The sequence below is a fragment of the Pelophylax lessonae genome (genome assembly GCF_965119305.1).
Source record: "Pelophylax lessonae genome assembly, chromosome: 13".
NCBI lineage: Eukaryota > Metazoa > Chordata > Amphibia > Anura > Ranidae > Pelophylax > Pelophylax lessonae.
The window spans coordinates 96,637,049-96,655,260 of NC_138780.1; the positions used below are offsets into that span (position 1 = coordinate 96,637,049).

Here is an 18,212-nt window from a genome sequence, read left to right on the forward strand (position 1 = left end):
CCATAGGACAACAATCAGTCATATACTGCACAAATCTGGCCTTTATGGAAGAGTGGCAAGAAGAAAGCCGTTTCTTAAAGATATCCATAAAAAGTGTCATTTAAAGTTTGCCACAAGCCACCCGGGAGACACTCCAAACATGTGGAAGAAGGTGCTCTGGTCAGATGAAACCAAAATCAAACTTTTTGACAACAATGCAAAACGTTATGTTTGGCGTAAAAGCAACACCGCTCATCACCCTGAACACACCATCCCCACTGTCAAACATGGTGGTGGCAGCATCATGGTTTGGGCCTGCTTTTCTTCAGAAGGGACAGGAAAGATGGTTAAAATTGATGGGAAGATGGATGGAGCCAAATACAGGACCATTCTGGAAGAAAACCTGATGGAGTCTGCAAAAGACCTGAGACTGGGACGGAGATTTGTCTTCCAACAAGACAATGATCCAAAACATAAAGCAAAATCTACAATGGAATGGTTCACAAATAAACATATCCAGGTGTTAGAATGAGCAAAAAATTTGGGGGAGCATACCCATGTATTTCTAAAGCTGGTGCAGCTATGAACCAAAAGACATGTATATTAAAAAAGAATAGCGCACACATGCAAAAGAAATTACCAAATTTGAAGACAATCCATAAATAAAAATGAGCACTATATGGCCATATGGTGGGACCAAATCCCCATTTCTCTTACGTCCTCCGACAGTCGCCGCCCACTCACAAGTCTTCACCAATGGGTATTGACCTTTGCTCCGCAGGAGTAGCTAGGCACAAGATTTGTTAATAACAAAAGCTTTTTAGCATAGACAGACCCCTAGGGGCTGTCCCACTAGTCAATACCTCCCTGCACCAGCATTCCCAACTCAGTTTGATCTTGCCTAGCTTAGGAGTAGCAGGCTTTCCTGTGCTGGGGCTTCAGTCTCAGCCTTCTATCCTTTTTTTGATTTTATTTCAAGTATTTTCTCTTTACTTTACTAGCTGTTATTTTGTCAGCTCTTAGTTGGGGATCTTCGGATGAAGATGTGTCCTGCGGAGCTGGGTCTCGGACTGGCCGCCCTGGATCCCAGGGCTGAGGGCCAGATGGATCCCCAGCCTGCCATCGAGCGTTCAGCTACGGTTCGCCCTGGCGCCATGAACGACCCATCCCTGTTCGCTGCAGGGATGCTGTCTGTGAGGTGGCTACCTCACTGGACGCCATTCTGCGGTCTCGTGCTGCGGTCCGCTGCGTCCTGGCTGCGGCACTCCCTGTCATTAAGGATAGCGGTTTGTCGCCTGGAGACGGCTCCCCACGCCATCTGGTACGGTAAGCACCTTCTGCGTGGGGACCATCTGTATGGTGTGTCAGTCTGTGGCTGTGTTTATCTCCCCCCATGTCTGTTAGGTGCGGGCTCCCTGGTAGATCCCTGTTGGGGGTTAGCATGCCTTATGGGCTGCGGGAGGGGGGGGGACTCTCCCCGCTCTGCTGTGAGAATTCCTCTGGGAGCGATATGTGTGACAGACATGTGGCAGCGGCGGCCGCTATTGCGCTCCGCCATTTTTTTGTACTATGATGTGGGCGGCCAGTTTATTCTGGACCTGGTGCAGCGCTGTGTTTTGGCGCCAATCGGCGCCATTTTGGCGAGGACATGCGCGCTCGTTTTTTAGAGCTCATGTCGGCGGCCATCTTACTGTAGCCTCTTTCCCTTATGCCGAGCAGCCATTTTGCAGTAGCCTCATAGGCTATATAAGTTCAGCCGGTTCTTGCATCACTTCCTCTTCTCTCTGGAACAGCGATCGGTGGCAGCAGCCTGTTGTGCTCTCTTCAGGTTTTTTCCTCCATTGTACTGTCCTTCCTAACTCAGTGTTCTCTGTCCCTGTGGGGTCGGTGCATACAGTTAGTATATGGTGGGTTGCGCTCGCCGTGGTGTTAAAGGGCCAGTACCTCCTTTTCTCTCATTCCTGTTTGGGACATGGATTCTCAGGATAGCATGTGTCCCCCCGCCCTGGTGGGGGACCAGGGGGCTGCTGCACCCCCCGAGGGGGTTGATCTGGCCACTGTAGTGGCATCCTTAGTGTCTCAGATGCATGTGCTGATGGCTGAACGATCTGCTAAGAGGGCCAGGTTATCCATTTCCTCTGATTCAGAGGGCGATGTGGCTGCTGTGGCTGGCGTGCCCTTCTCAGGGTCTCGCTCATCTCTGGACCTTATGGGGTCTGAGGGGGAGACAGGTGGAAGGGGTTGACACTTCTCCCCCTGGCTCGCCTGAAGAGCTTGCACTCATGGATGAGTTGATTGCCTCCATTAAGGAGATGCTGCACCTGGAGGATGAGCCCACTCCTCCTGCTAGGGTGTCCTCTTGGGACACACAGAACCCGCAAATCACCGCAGGTTTTTCCCTGCCCTGCGGAGTTTCATCACACGGTTAATGAGCAGTGGCGCAATTTAAAGAAGCCCTTTACAGTGCCTAATAAGTTTAAACTGCTTTATCCATTTGCGCCCTCCACCGACGAGCGTTGGTGTGTGGCGCCCCAGGTGGACCACGCTGTAGCCGTTTTGAACAAGGCTACCCTGGTTCCTACTGAGGATACTCCGGTTTTCAGGGACCCTACGGACAGGAGATTGGAGTCTCTTGCCCGTCATGCATAAATGGTTGCTGGCTCTATGCTCAAGCCTATTTTTGCTTCAGTTATGGCAGCCCAGGCGGTGGCCGATTGGACGAAGGTGCTAAAGCGCACCCTGGTGGCTGATTCGGCTCCGCCGACCACGCTGGCTATGGTGGATCAGATCCATCAGGGAGTCATGTACTTGTGTGATGCGGACCTGAATTTGGCCCCTTTGGCTGCACGCCTGTCTAGTGTTGCGGTGCTCAACCGTCGTCTGATATGGCTGAAGAGTTGGTCGGCCGACCAATCATTTCGCAAGACGGTGGCGGACTTTCCCTACGCTGGTTCTCGCCTTTTCGGCGAAGCTTTGGATACTCTAGTGAAAGGAGTTACTGGGGGCAAGAGTACTCTCTTACCACAGAATCCCAAGAACAAGTCCTTCCGTGGCAAGCGGAACTCCTCATTTAGGCCCTCTCAGGGGTCCTTTCGTGCCTTTCGGTCGCAATCCAAGGGCAAGCCCTTCAAAGGCCAAGGCTCACAGAAGAAGCCGTGGGCAGGCAAGCAGAAAACCGGTCAAGTCGGTTCTGCAACCCATTCCGCTTCCGCCTGAAGGGACGCCCTCACCCGCTTCTGGGGTGGGGGGACGTTTGCGCGGTTTCCTCCAACCTTGGCTGGTCCGCATCCAGGACAGATGGGTTCAGGAAATCGTTCGATCGGGTTACAAGATCGAATTCCTTTCTCGGCCGGCGGGCAGATTTTTTCCCTCAAATCTTCAGCTGTCTCCGGAGCGCTTGCAGGATCTGCGCCTGGCGGTGCAGGACCTGCGGGCCCAGGGGGTGGTGGTTCCGGTGCCTCATAGGGACAGATTTCGGGGGTTTTACTCCAATCTGCGTGCGTCCGATTCTGGACTTGAAAGCTCCGAACACGCACAAAGCGGTTCAGAAGTTCCGCATGGAATCCCTGCGCTCAGTGGTGGCTGCCCTGAGTCCGGGGGAGTTCATGGCCTCCATCGATTTGAAGGATGCATACCTACACATCCCCATTTTCGAAGGTCACCAAAGGTACCTTCGATTCGCCATTGCGGAGGAACACTACCAGTTCGTGGTGTTACCTTTCGGTCTCGCTTCGGCTCCGCGGGTTTTTACCAAGCTGCTGGCGCCGGTCCTGGCTCTGTTGCGGGCACAGGGCATTGCGGTCTTGGGGTATCTGGACGATCTCCTGATAAGGTCGAATGCCAGCCAGGGCCTGTTGACCGACCTGTCCACCACGATGCAGGCGCTGCAGGAGTTCGGTTGGACCATAAACATTCCGAAGTTGACTCTGTGTCCTTCGGTTCGCCTTCCCTATCTGGGGATGATTCTGGACTCTGTTCAAGCGAAGGTTTTCCTACCGGAAGACAAGCTCCGGACGCTTCAGGACGAGGTCAGGTCCCTCAGGGACAACCAAAACGTCTCTCCGGACATGCATGAGATGTCTGGGGTTGATGGTCTCGGCTTTCGAGGCGATCCCCATTGCCCAGTTTCACACGCGGGATCTCCAGGCGGAGATTCTTGCCAAGTGGGATGGGCTACCGCAGTCCTTGGATCTGCGGGTCTCATTGAGCCGCCGCACCAGAAGGAGACTTCTGAGGTGGCTCCAGCCCCCGGCGGTGTCGGGTGGCAAGTCTTTTCGTCCATTGCTGTGGACGGTGGTCACCACGGATGCCAGCCTGTCGGGTTGGGGTGGTGTATTGGGCACTCTGTCCGCTCAGGGGATATGGTCGGAGGAGGAATCCTCCCTTCCGATCAACATTCTGGAATTGAGAGCGATAAAGCTTTGCCTTCTACGATGGTCAGAACGGCTTCAGGGCCGTCCGGTTCGGGTCCAGACGGACAATGCCACCGCGGTGGCTTACATCAACCATCAAGGGGGCACCAGGAGTGCCCGAGCGGCTCGGGAAGTGGCTGACATCCTGTCTTGGGCCGAGACGCACGTTCCGGCAATAACGGCAGTTCACATACCGGGGGTGGAGAACTGGCAGGCGGATTATCTGAGCCGTCAGACCCTGGACCAGGGGGGAATGGTCCCTTCACCCGGCTGTCTTCCAGATGTTGTGCGCGAAGTGGGGTTCACCAGATGTGGACCTGTTCGTGTCTCGTCTAAACAACAAGGTGGAAAGGTTCGTGGCAAGAACGCGCGATCCTCGGGCGGACGCCTCGGACGCGTTGGTGGCGCCCTGGCTTCAGTATCTTCTGATGTATGCCTTTCCCCCGATTCAGTTGCTGTCCAGGCTCCTTCGCAGGTTAGTCCCGGAACCGCATACGGTGATTCTGGTGGCACCAGACTGGCCTCGCCGGTCTTGGTAGGCAGACCTCGTCAGTCTGGCAGTCGAACCTCCGTGGCGCCTGCCGCTTCGGGAAGACCTTCTGTCTCAAGGGCCGATATTCCATCCTGCTTTACAGTCGCTGGCTTTAACGGCCTGGCTGTTGAAAGCCAGGTCCTAAAGGATAGGGGTCTCTCCCCTGAGGTCATTCCCACTTTGATCAAGGCTAGAAAAGCCTCTTCAGGGAAGATTTACTACCGTACTTGGAAAGCGTACTTTGCCTGGTGTGAGTCCAGGGGGTATTCCCCTCGCTCATACTCGGTGTCGAGAGTGTTGGCTTTCCTCCAAACTGGAGTGGACCATCGTTTGGCGCTGGCCACGATTAAGGGCCAGATTTCTGCGCTGGCCGTTCTTTTTCAACGCCCTGTGGCGTCAAACTCGTTGATTCGCACCTTTGTTCAAGGGGTGCGCCATTTGGCCCCTCCACGGAGGGAGCCTTTGCCTCCGTGGGACTTGAACCTAGTTCTGTCTGCGTTGCAACATGCTCCCTTTGAAAAGATCAGGGAGATCTCGTTGCCTCTGTTGTCCAAAAAGGTGGCTTTTTTGGTGGCGATCACTTCAGCTCGCAGGGTGTCGGAGCTGGCGGCTCTGTCCTGCAGCTCTCCCTACTTGGTACTTCACAGGGATAAGGTGGTCTTGCGACCTAACCCATCCTTTCTTCCGAAAGTGGTCTCGGATTTTCACCTCAATGAAGACATTGTCTTGCCTTCGCTCTGAGTGAAGCCTAAGCATCCTAAGGAGGTTGCCTTACATTCCTTGGATGTTTGTCCAGGCGATCAGGGTTTACCTGTCGTCCACTAGATCTTTTCGCAAGTCGGATTCCCTCTTTGTCCTTCCTGAGGGACCTCGGAAGGGCATGGCGGCGTCGGCTGCGACAATCGCCAAATGGATCAGACAAACCATTGTGCAGGCCTATGCCTTGAAGGAGAGGGTTCCACCCTTCCCTGTGAAGGCGCACTCTACCAGGTCTTTGAGTACATCTTGGGCTTTCCGGCATCAGGCTTCAGTGGCCCAGGTGTGTAAGGCGGCGACTTGGTCGTCCGTTCACACCTTCTCCAAGTTTTATAAGGTGGATGTTCAGGCATCGGCCGATGCCTCTTTTGGCCGTAAAGTTCTCAGTGCGGCAGTGCCTTAGGGACCATTGTTTTTTTGGGTCTTTGGCGGTTGGGGTGTTTTTGCCCCTGGGTTACTTGTTTTCCTGGGTTGTTGCTCCTGTTGAGCACGTATTCCTGTTGCCCGGTTGGTTCTCTTACTATGGTAAGGTTCCTTTCTATGATGTGGGTACTGCGTTGCTTGATATGCGGCTGCGTCTCCCACCCCTCATGTCTACACTGCTTTGGGACATCCCATTGGTGAAGACTTGTGAGTGAGCGGCGACTGTCGGACGTAAGAGAAAACGGAATTTTTGTAAAATCTTACCGTAAAATTCCTTTCTCTGAGTCCTCAGACAGTCGCCGCCCCCCGCCCCTCTTTTGGGGTTTTTGTGTACTCTTACTGCTATGCTACCAAACTGAGTTGGGAATGCTGGTGCAGGGAGGTATTGACTAGTGGGACAGCCCCTAGGGGTGTGTCTATGCTAAAAGCTTTTGTTATTAACAAATCTTGTGCCTAGCTACTCCTGCGGAGCAAAGGTCAATACCCATTGGTGAAGACTTTTGATTGGGCGGCGACTGTCGGAGGACTCAGAGAAAGGAATTTTACGGTAAGATTTTACAAAAATTCAGTTTTTTATAGGTGTTAGAATGGCCAAGTCAAAGTCCAGACCTGAATCCAATCGAGAATCTGTGGAAAGAACTGAAAACTGCTGTTCACAAACGCTCTCCATCCAACCTCACTGAGCTTGAGCTGTTTTGCAAGGAGGAATGGGCAAAAATTTCAGTCTCTCGATGTGCAAAACTGATAGAGACATACCCCACGTGACTTACAGCTGTAAACGCAGCAAAAGGTGGCGCTACAAAGTATTAACTTAACCACTTGCCGACTGCCTAACGCCGATCTACGTCGGCAGTCAGCCCCTCACAGGCAAAGTGACGTAGGGCTACGTCACTAGCTTGTGAGGGTCTAGGGAGCGAGCGCGCGCCCCCGGAGGCGCGCTCCCGCGTGGTCACGGACCCCCCCCCCCGCGCGTGTGACCGGCGGACCCGATGTCCGCCGGTCACTCGGCGATCGGCGGGGGAGAGGGAGAATGTCAGGCAGCTTGTGTAAACAAGCTGCCTGTCATTCTCCTTGCTGTTAGGATACTGATCACTCGGATCTAGTATGTAGATCCGTTGATCAGTGTCCATACAGCTCAAGCCCCAGCCAATCACAGTAGAAAGCACGCCCCTAGGGATACACACAGCCCCTCCCTCCCAAATAAAGTTAACCCCTTCACTACCAGTGTATTTTTACAGTAACAGTGCATATATATAGCACTGATTACTGTAGAAATGTCACTGGTAACCCCAAAAGTGTCAAAAATGTCAGTCAAGGGTCCGATCTGTCCGCCCCAATGTCGCAGTACCGCAAAAAAAATCGCAGATCGCCGCCATTACACGTTAAAAAAAAAAACAACAAAAATGACAGAAATCTTTCCCTTTGTTAGTAAACGCGATAACTTTTGCGCAAACCAATCAAAATACGCTTTTTGCGATTTTTTTTTTTTTTACCAAACATAGGTAGCATAAAACAAATTGGCCGAAAAAGTAAAAAAATTTTGATTTTTAAATTTTTTTTTTGGGGAATTTCATATAAAAAAATGTGAAAAATATTGCTATTTTTGCAAAATTGACGCTCTTTTTTTGTTTATAGCGCGTGATCAAAAAATCGCACAGGTGATCAAATACCACCAAAAGAAAGCTCTGTTTGTGGGAAAAAAAGGACGCCAAATTCGTTTAGGTACAGCGTCGCACGACCGCGCAATTGTCCGTTAAAGTCACGCAGTGCCGAATCGCAAAATACCCCCTGGTCGGAATGGGGGTAAAATCTTCCGGGGCTTAAGTGGTTAAGGGGGCTGAATAATTTTGCACGCCCAATTTTTCAGTTTATTTGTTAAAGTTTGAAATATCCAATAAATTTCATTCCACTTCATGATTGTGTCCCACTTTTTGATTCTTCACAAAAAATTACAGTTTTATATCTTTATGTTTGAAGCCTGAAATGTGGCAAAAGGTCGCAAAGTTCAGGGGGGCCGAAATACTTTCGCAAGGCACTGTATGTGTGTAATATTTATTTAGAGGTTTACGTGTTGCGGCACTTTTGGTTTGTTCAGGAGTTTGTCCTGCATTTAACAAAGAATTTTAAAGTCTCCATCTGAGACCTGAAGTTTATTGAACCCAGCACCTAACAAACAAAAGTTCTCTACCCTTGATAGCGCAGTGATTTATCACTGAGGTATGTGTCAGGGTGTGATGTGATTCAGCAGACTTTGAATGAACTTTACCTTGGGGTCATATTGTAAGGGATCCTGTTCAGGCTGGCCCCTGTAAATGAGGTTTTTATGCCCACACAGCTGCCAAGTTGCATGCCAGACATACTTTTTGTTTCTAATGGAGAATGAAAAGTCACCCTACTGATCAGAATGGACTCTTATCTATGGCAATCATGTTTATTACTATGTACATTTTGTGATAGAAAAATGCTTTGTGAAAAAAACAATTAGTGCAGTCTTGGATGCATGCATGTTCTTTATTGCGTGTTCGTTTAAGGCCCCTTTCACACTTGTGCGACTTGTCCTGCGATTTGGGACTGCAAAGTCCCATGACAAGTCGTACTCCATGATTTCCAATGAGTACTGTTCATATCTGTATGACTTCAAAAGTAGTCCCTGCGTTTTGGGGTTCATAGACGTAGGCATTGCGTCAAGTCCAGTCAAAATCGCTTGAATTTTTTGTTGCACAAGTGTGAAAGGTGCCTTAAACACACCTAACCTCAAAAATTGGCTTTAGATCTGACACTCCTGCTTTCGAAAGATAAGTTGTACATTTCGATGCCTCTGCCTCATGCAAGAAGCTCCAATGGATTCAGGGAAAAGTCAAAAGTTGTTAGCGGAGTTATTCATGGCTTAAAGCAGACCCTGCACCAAAATCTAAGAACGCCACAAAGTGTTTCAAAAATCTTGATAACAGTTGTTCTAAGTGGGTATTATCACCAGCTACATCCATAAAGACTTTCTACACCACTCATTCTCTCTGACCATCTAATAGTATACAAGTTTGTGTTTCTTTACACCATTTTTATGACTGTATCATGGCAATTTTTAAAGTGAAGACCACACCACTGGGAATAGAAAATGATTGCAAATTTTGGTAAATGTACATATAAATGTGTGTTCCTCCATTACTTTGCGCCAGTTACTTCTGTCTTTAATGCGTGTTCTGAAAATTGCTTTATGTTGTACTACCGAAACATGTTATAGAATGTGTGCGCTTGTTTGTAACCTGATAGGTTGATAGGAAAAGAAATACTCTTCCCCTTAAAGCAGAACTCCAGGCAAACTTTTTATTTTTTTCTTAATGTAATGGGGCTCTGCTCGCAATTCATGTTATTAACTGCTCATTTTGGTCTGAGTTTGGAGTTGAGAGAGCCAAGATATACTCGCCCAACGGTTCTAGGGGTTTGGAGTTGAGAGCGCCAAGATTTACTCCCCTACTAGCGCAAGACCAATCCATTTGACTCCTAACCAACCAATATGCGCTGCCCCCCGGTGTAACAGTCTTGTAGAGCTGCACGATTAATTTCCCCCCCCCCCCCCTCACGATCTTAATTTGGCATTTCCTCGATTCACACAGTGCAGAGCTGACTTCACAGCTGTCAAAAAAAAAAAAAAAAAAAACAAAACATTGCGAAGGCTGAGAGATACTAATGAACACAAAATTTACAATGTATTAATTCCTTGTTTTAGATCAAAGGAATGAACTTCGGTCTGTAAATAAAGGCAGTTTTACCACTTTAGGCCCTGTTCACACCTGAGCGTTTTTCAGCTCGTAAAAAAAAATGCTCCTGTCTGAAGTCTCAAAAGGCCCAGCAAGCAAAATCATTCATTTGAATGGCCCCTGTTCACATGTGCATTTTTGTCGCCTGAAACTCAAAAGTACATGAGCTTTATGGCAGATTACAAGCGTTTTTGTTAATGTCAATGCCTGCCTCCAAACATCTACAAAAAACGCCTTTAACCACTTACCGCCCGCCCGCCGTCATATGACGGCGGGACGGTGCGGCTATTATCCTGGGCGGACGTCATATGACGTGACCCAGGAAATGCACGGCAGGCGCGCGATCGCGGGCGCGCCGCCGTGCACTGCCGGTGTCGGGGTGTCCCCGGGACACCCCCCGTCACCGGCAGGGGGGAAACAGCCACTGGGCGTGGCTGTTTCCCACGTGATCGGCTGTGTTCCAATGACACAGCCGATCACAATGGAGGCGGCCGGGAGATGACCGCGCATGCGCGATCGGGAGCGCGCAGCGCGGTCATGTCGGTGGCACTGTGTTCCGTAGGAACACAGCTGTCACCGGCAGTAGTAAACAGTCACTGATAGTGACTGTTTACTATGTGATCGGCTGTGAATCCATTCACAGCCGATCAGAAAATGTAAACAAAGAGCAGTAACTCAGTGTTACTAGCTCTTCTCCCCTCATACAGTTTCCAGTATGAGGGGAGCAGAGCTAGAAACAGTGAGTTACTGCTCTGTGTACCTGCAAAAGTAAAATCACACTAATAAAGGTCCCCCCACACAGTCCTCAGCCCCCCCCAATGTCACCTGTCACCCAACAGTCACCTCATCAGTGCCCAGAAATTGACACCCATAACGTTCACATGTGAGCGCAGCGATCGCGGGTAGAATCACCGCGATTCTGCCCGCAATCCGGAAATCATTGCAAATTGCGGGACGCCTGTGCGTTGCCCGTTTTTTGCAATAGCACCCCAAAGGCTGTGCGATGTTGCCACCATTTCCGCCTGCTGAATCGCGGTAACATCGCGCAAACATCGCATGACGCCCAAAAAAGGTACGAGAGCTTCTTTGGGGCGTCATGCGTTGTTTGCGTGATGTTACCTAGATTCGGCAGGCGGAAATCGCAGCAACATCGCACAGCGTTTGGGGTGCTATTGCAAATCACGGGCAACGCACAGGCGTCCCGCAATTTGCAATGATTTCTGGATCACGGGCAGAATCGCAGTGATTCTGCCCGCGATCGCTACGCTCACATGTGAACGTAGCCTAAAATTCACCGGTCACCAGAGACTGCCATCAGTACCGCCGTGCACCATCGCCCGTCACCTGTCACCCATCAGTGACCATCGCCCGTCACCTGTCACCCCATCAATCACCGTCATCTGTCACCCTATCAATCATCGTCACTTGACACCCCATCAGTGATCGTCACTTGTCACCCCATCAATCATCGTCACATGTCACCCCCCCGTCAGTGATTGTCATCTGTCACCCCATCAATCGTCACTTGTCACCTCATCAGTCATCGTCACCTGTCACCCCATCAGTCATCGTCACCTGTCACCCCATCAGTCATCGTCACCTGTCACCCCATCAGTCATCGTCACCTGTCACCCCATCAGTCATCGTCACCTGTCACCCCATCAGTCATCGTCACCTGTCACCCCATCAGTCATCGTCACCTGTTTGCCATATGCATGCAATCACTTACTGACCGCCTAACGACTATATGTGTCGGCCATTAAAAGCTAAATACTGGGGTTATGGCAGCAGATAGCCCCCATAACCCCGGTATTTTTTGAAACGGCGGGCGGTCGGCTTTCAGATAAGGGTGGTCCCAGTGGCACATTCGCCGCGGAATTACCCTTACGGTGCAGGGGAAGAGGTGCCCCCCCCCCCTCCTGCCGCGTCCCAGACGTTTTCCCAGCTTACTGGACCCGCCGGCAGCGGGGAAAACTATCCGGTCCCGGATCCTCAGAGACAGGAAGTCGAGTGAGGGCAAGATGGCCCTCACTCAACTCTATGGTCTTGGAGGACCGGAGCTACGTCAAAAGACGTTGCCTAGCAACCGGTTTAAAGGGCCGCTTTTTTTTTTTTCTTTTTTTTTTTTTTTTTTCCTCTTTCAACAATTTTTTTTTTTCTTTTCTTTTTTAGTGTAGTTGTGAGGTGTGAGGTCTTTTTGACCCCAGATCTCACAATAAAGAGGACCTGTCATGCCTATTTCTATTACAAGGGATGTTTACATTCCTTGTAATAGGAATAAAAATGATCAAAACATTTTTTTTTTTTTTTTTTTTTAAACTGTGTAAAAATAAAAAAATAATAAATAAAATAAATAGGAACAAAAAAAAAAAAAAAAAAATTAAAGCGCCCTGTCCCCGTTAGCTTGCGCGCAGAAGCAAACGCATACGCAAGTCCCGCCCACATATGTAAACGGTGTTCAAACCATACATGTGAGGTATCGCCGCGATCGTTAGAGCGAGAGCAATAATTTGAGCCCTAGAGCTCCTCTGTAACTCTAAGCTAGTAACCTGCAGAAATTTTTAAAATGTTGCCTATGGGGATTTTTAAGTACCAATGTTTGGCGCCATTCTGTGAGCATGCGCAATTTTGAAGCATGACATGTTGGGTATCTAATTACTCGGCGTAACATTATCTTTCACATTATGGAAAAAAATTGTGCTAAATTTACTGTTTTCTTATTTTTTAGTTAAAAAAAGTGAATTTTTTTCAAAAAAATCGCATCTGGAAGACTGCTGCGCAAATATGGTGTGATAAAAAATATTGCAACGATCTCCATTTTATTCTCTAGGGTCTCTGCTAAAAAAAAATATATAATGTTTGGGGGTTCCAAGTAATTTTCTAGCAAAAAAAATGATTTAAGCTTGTAAACACCAAGTGTCAAAAATAGGCCCAGTCTTAAAGTGGATAAATGGACAACTTTGTGTAAAGCGCTACTTGGATGTTAGGCCTATGTATGTGGCCAGGCTGTGAAAAAGTGTTACACATGTGGTATCGCCATACTCAGGAGGAATAGCAGAATGTATTTTGGGGTGCAATTTTTGCTATGTACATGCTATGTGTTAGAAATATTGCATAAATGGACAGCTTTGTGTAAAAAAAAATGTGTTTTCATTTTCTTTCCACATTTTCCAAAAACTTGTGGAAAAAAATGACATATTCAAAAGACTCATTATGCCTCAAAAATTATACGTTGGGCTGTTTGCTTTCCAAAATGGGGTCATTTTATGGGGGTTTCCATTGTCCTGGTGCTCCAGGGCCTTCAAAAGTGCGATAGGTTGTCAGGAAATTATATGTGTAATTTGTGCTCCTAGAATGCCGGACGGGGCTACTTGAATGTTAGGCCTCTGTATGTGGCCAGGCTGTGAAAAAGTCTCACACATGTGGTATCGCCATACTCAGGAGGAGTAGTAGAATGTGTTTTGGGGTGTAGTTGCAAGTATACATGTGCTGTGTGAGAGAAATAACCTGTTAATATGGCAATTTGTAAAAAAAAAAAAAAAAAAAAAAAAAATCTTCATTTTGCAAAGAGTTGTGGGAAAAAATGACAACTTCAAAAAACTCTCCATGCCCCTTATTAAATACCTTGGAATGTCTACTTTCCAAAAAGGGGTCATTTGGGGGGTATTTGTACTTTCCTGACTTTTTAGTGTCTCAAGAAATGAGATAGGCCTTCAGTACATCAGGTGTGAGCAAGTGTGATCAATTTTCAATGATTCGCACCATAGCTTGTGGACTCTATAACTTTCACAAAGACCAAATAATATACACTTACTTAGGTTATTTTTACCAAGGATAAGTAGCAGTATAAATTTTGGCCAAAATTTGTGAAGAAAAATGACTAATTTGCAAAATTTTATGACAGAAACAAAGAAAAATGTGTTTTTTCACGATATTTTCAGTCTTTTTTTATTTATAGCACAAAAAATAAAAAACCCAGTATTGATCAAATACCATCAAAAGAAAGCTCTATTTGTGTGAAAAAAAGGACACAATTTTTGTATGGGTACAGTGTTGCATGACTGAGTAATTCTCAGTCAAAGTGTGAGAGCGCTGAAAGCTGAAAATCGGTCTGGGCAGGAAGGGGGTGAAAGTGCACTGTAGGCAAGTGGTTAAAAAAAAAAAAGTCACACTGTATTTGTGCAGCAGTCTTTCAAACGCAATTGTGGGGGAAAAAAATAAACTTGAATGGATTAAAAAAAAGAAACTTAAGTTTGGCCGCTTTTTGTATAATGTGAATGTTACGCTGAGAATCATGCACTTTATTAGAAGCAAAAAAATTGTGATTCTCATTTTATCCAGAATCGTGCAGCTCTACAGTCTTGTGAGGTGGACTGTTGCAGATGTCTTCACGCCCATTAATCTGTCTCTGGATGTGGGGTACAACTATTTTCAGAAGAATTGGATGAGAATAGGCACTGTGTTTACCCCTAAAGAAAACAAGCAGTTAAAAAAAATAAATAAATAAATAAAATGAATTGTCCAGAGTTGGGTTTTAAAGTTGTGTGCCAAGTCTATCATTTTATTTTGTGGTGGGAGGCATAAAAATATTCTCTCAAAACAGTACCCATTGTGTTTCAGGCTCGGATAGCTTTCCTGCAAGGTGAAAGAAAAGGTCAAGAAAATCTAAAGAAGGATTTAGTACGAAGAATAAAAATGTTAGAATACGCTTTGAAGCAAGAAAGGTAAGGCCTGAGAAATGTATGTTAATAAAGAATCCGTGTAAACTGCCCATATGCTTTCACATTTTTTTGGTAGAGTTGGTAGTACTTGGGCTTGTAAACACACATTTTATTAGACTGCCGAGCAGCTTCATCCTGGCACCCGGTGTTGTGTGTAGAGGCCCTTACTCTAGACTAGTGATGGCGAGCCTTGGCACCCCAGATGTTTTGGAACTACATTTCCCATGATGCTGATCTTTTCTTCGGAGCTCCAGAGGGGTGCAGGCGCACGCTTACCCAATCCTAGGCTGCAGAGGCAGCCCCTGCCCCTTGCATATGTGTGGCTGTGGGGTGGGGAAAGCCTCCGGAATAGCTCAGGTGGGTTCGGGCTCTTCTCTGTACATGCTCAAACTCTTCCTCTTCTGCACGCCTCCCCATCGGCCTTCCTCCTCATTCCAAGGGCCTTGTGGGGAATATCTGGGGAGGAGGTGAAAACTGATTGCTGGCAGGGTTCAGTGTGCCACTGCACCTCTCTGCATCAAAAAACTTGTGCCCTCCTAACACCTCAGCCCTCCTGATGCCCCATTACCATGCCCTCCTGACACCCCAGTACACTTCACTTTTGACCCCCTCCCCCAAAATACCATACTCTCCTGATGCACCAGCCCTCCTGATCCTACTGTACTGTGCCTTCCTGATCTCCCAGTACTATACTCTCCAGACCCCCGTGTACCTTGACCCCAGCCCAACCTACTAGTACACTGCCCTTAGTGCCCTACCTCCTACGGACCTCGGTACGCTTCCCTACCTCCTACGGACCTCGGTACGCTTCCCTACCTCCTACGGACCTCGGTACGCTGCCCTACCTCCTACGGACCTCGGTACGCTGCCCTACCTCCTACGGACCTCGGTACGCTGCCCTACCTCCTACGGACCTCGGTACGCTGCCCTACCTCCTACGGACCTCGGTACGCTGCCCTACCTCCTACGGACCTCGGTACGCTGCCCTACCTCCTACGGACCTCGGTACGCTGCCCTACCTCCTACGGACCTCGGTACGCTGCCCTACCTCCTACGGACCTCGGTACGCTGCCCTACCTCCTACGGACCTCTGTACGCTGCCCTACCTCCTACGGACCTCGGTACGCTGCCCTACCTGCACTTGCCAGAAACCAGAGCAGATAGCCAGGCCAGAAATTAGTCAAGAAAATCAGCCTGCAGTACAGATGTTCTGCTTTCATGATGAATTCTGGCATCAGAGTTGTGGGGGTGACCAATTACTTCCCAGGCATGAAAAAAATGTCATGCATAGAAAGTAAATGCGCTTATCCAAAAAAAACCGTGCTAAATAATCATTAATGGCATCAAATAAGGGTTGTTTTTCGCAAATCAAGTGAAATATTTTAACCAAAAGTGAGTCCATGGTTAAATGGATGAAAAAAGTCCCATGCACAAGATGGTGTAATCAGGTATAGATTCCCAACAACTGTTCAGAGGTGATTCTTCCTCAATATATTTGTAGTCCTATTTAAATACACTGTGCTCCACTGCATACAAGAGGATTTGCCTCTTACCCAATGGATCGATCCCTGCAAGTCTAACGCAGCCTTTTTGAAGCTTTTTCAATGCCTTATCTATGGGATGACACTTTCTTAGCAAATACAGGCTCTCAGTTTGGATGCATAAACCCCATCTCATTAAGGTCAAGCTGTGCTAGTAATCCACACTCCAGCTTGTTGTGTCACACATGAAAAAGGAGGAAACAACTCATTGCGCAGACATCCATAAAACACAATTTATTGCTATGGACATGTACTTGCAAGAAAGGAGGATATTGTAGGCAAATTAGTTACACACAGCATCTGGCATCCTTACAGACGATAAGACGTCACCGATACCGCCCAACGTACGTAGCGCTCTAATAAACCTCACTGGGGCAACATGAAAAAAAGTGAATGAAAACGAATGTCAGTTTCTCCCTGAAGCTAACTTTTAAATGTAGGCTAAGTTTATATTTTTACAGTGATATTAGTTTTAATAGATTTTTTTTCTAGGTTCTAAAAAAAAAAAAAAAAAGTGTGCTACACCCCTGTGATCTTTGCTCACTTCAATGTTGTCTCTTAAAGGTTGCTTACCCCTAAGTGCCGGTTCACACTAGGGCGACCTGTGAGGCGACCTGGTCGCCTCACATGTCGCCGCAGGTCGCCTCCCATAGGGAAGCTGCGGACCCGTTCTAATAGGAGCGACACAAGTCGCTCCGACCTAGAAAAAGGGTCCGGAGCTTCTTTGGGGCGACCCGGACGCGACCGTCATAGACTTTAATGTTATGAAGTCCGTGGCGGCCGCTCCGAGGTCGCGGTGCGAAGTAGCGTCGCTGCAGTGTGAACCGGCGCTAAAGCATACCTGTGCTGCTTATGTAAATCCTCACTTGCTATATACAGGTGCGTCTCATAAAATTAGAATATCCTCAAAAAAGTTAATTTATTTCAGCAATTCAATTCAAAAGTGAAACCCATATATTTCATATAGATGTGTTGCACACGCAGTTATATTTCAAGTATTTTTCTTTTTAATTTTGATGGTTATGGCTTACAGCTAGTAAAAACCCCAAATTCTGTATTTTTTGAAAACTAGAGTATTTCATAGAACCAATAAAACAATACGCTGGTCAGAGGAGAGAAGCATGAACTGCTGTAGAATTTCTTGTAGAAGGCTGCGCTGACTATGGACACAACATAACTCAGTGCCTCGTCCTAAATCTCAACAATCTCCAAAGAAGAAACAAAAAATGGACTTTGATGGCACACCAAGCTAATGTAAACCAGTGATTTTATATAAAAAAAATATTTTTTTTTACAAAAATGTTCAAAAATTTACACATTCATGGATAAGATTTCTATAAAAAATATATATAAGATATATAATTAAGAACAGATAATGCCCTTAACAATGTGCTTACGGTCCTGGATAACACTAACAATCCTGATGTTGAGAATCAAAATATACTCAACAGATTATCCCACGACAGGGAAAATGACACCTATATGGTTGAAATAGATGATTCAGTAGCAAGACTGTGGATCCAGTAGTTGACGCTTGTCAAGGCTCTACATGTTTCGCGCATCAGCGCTTCCTCAGGAGATAGTCAGTCAACGTGGGCCAGCAAATTCTTCTATATATAGGAATACAGAAGCTAAACATATGAGTAAATTATGAATAATTACATATACTGTAGTGGTTTCCAATCGACGTATTTATATTGTTTATATAGATATAGAGGTAATAACCCTTGCATATAAATATCTATCCATTTTCACTTGGACTGGAGGGGCCCACCAAGAGACAGAGGAATCCACCCTAGCATATGTGGAGGTTTGGGACACATCAAAGGACAATATGATAGTTGTCAATGAAAAAGAATGTGTATCAGCTATATCATAATGTGCCTAATAACATAAGGTACAACCCAATAATCATATATGAAAAATTGAGTCCTTACCAGTATCAATCCTAGTTTATTTTCAGTGGTGATCAATAGGAGGGGGAACGGACACTTAATCCCTGTAGACCACTACTGGAGGTTTATCGGGTTCAGTGGCAGGTATTGGATAGAGAAAAGGAACCTGCAATATCATATTAATTTAATTAAACC

General features: G+C 47.2%; 1 protein-coding gene across 4 annotated transcripts in view; it reads left to right on the forward strand.

Moving 5' to 3' along the window:
• STRN3 (striatin 3) overlaps positions 1–18,212 on the forward strand; it is a 203,224-nt gene that overhangs the window by 35,553 nt on the left and 149,459 nt on the right. For all 4 annotated transcript variants that reach the window (XM_082275749.1, XM_082275750.1, XM_082275751.1 and 1 more), the window contains exon 2: positions 14,481–14,584. In XM_082275749.1, coding sequence (XP_082131875.1) covers positions 14,481–14,584 — 104 coding nt within the window. The remainder of the gene's footprint in view (positions 1–14,480; positions 14,585–18,212) is intronic.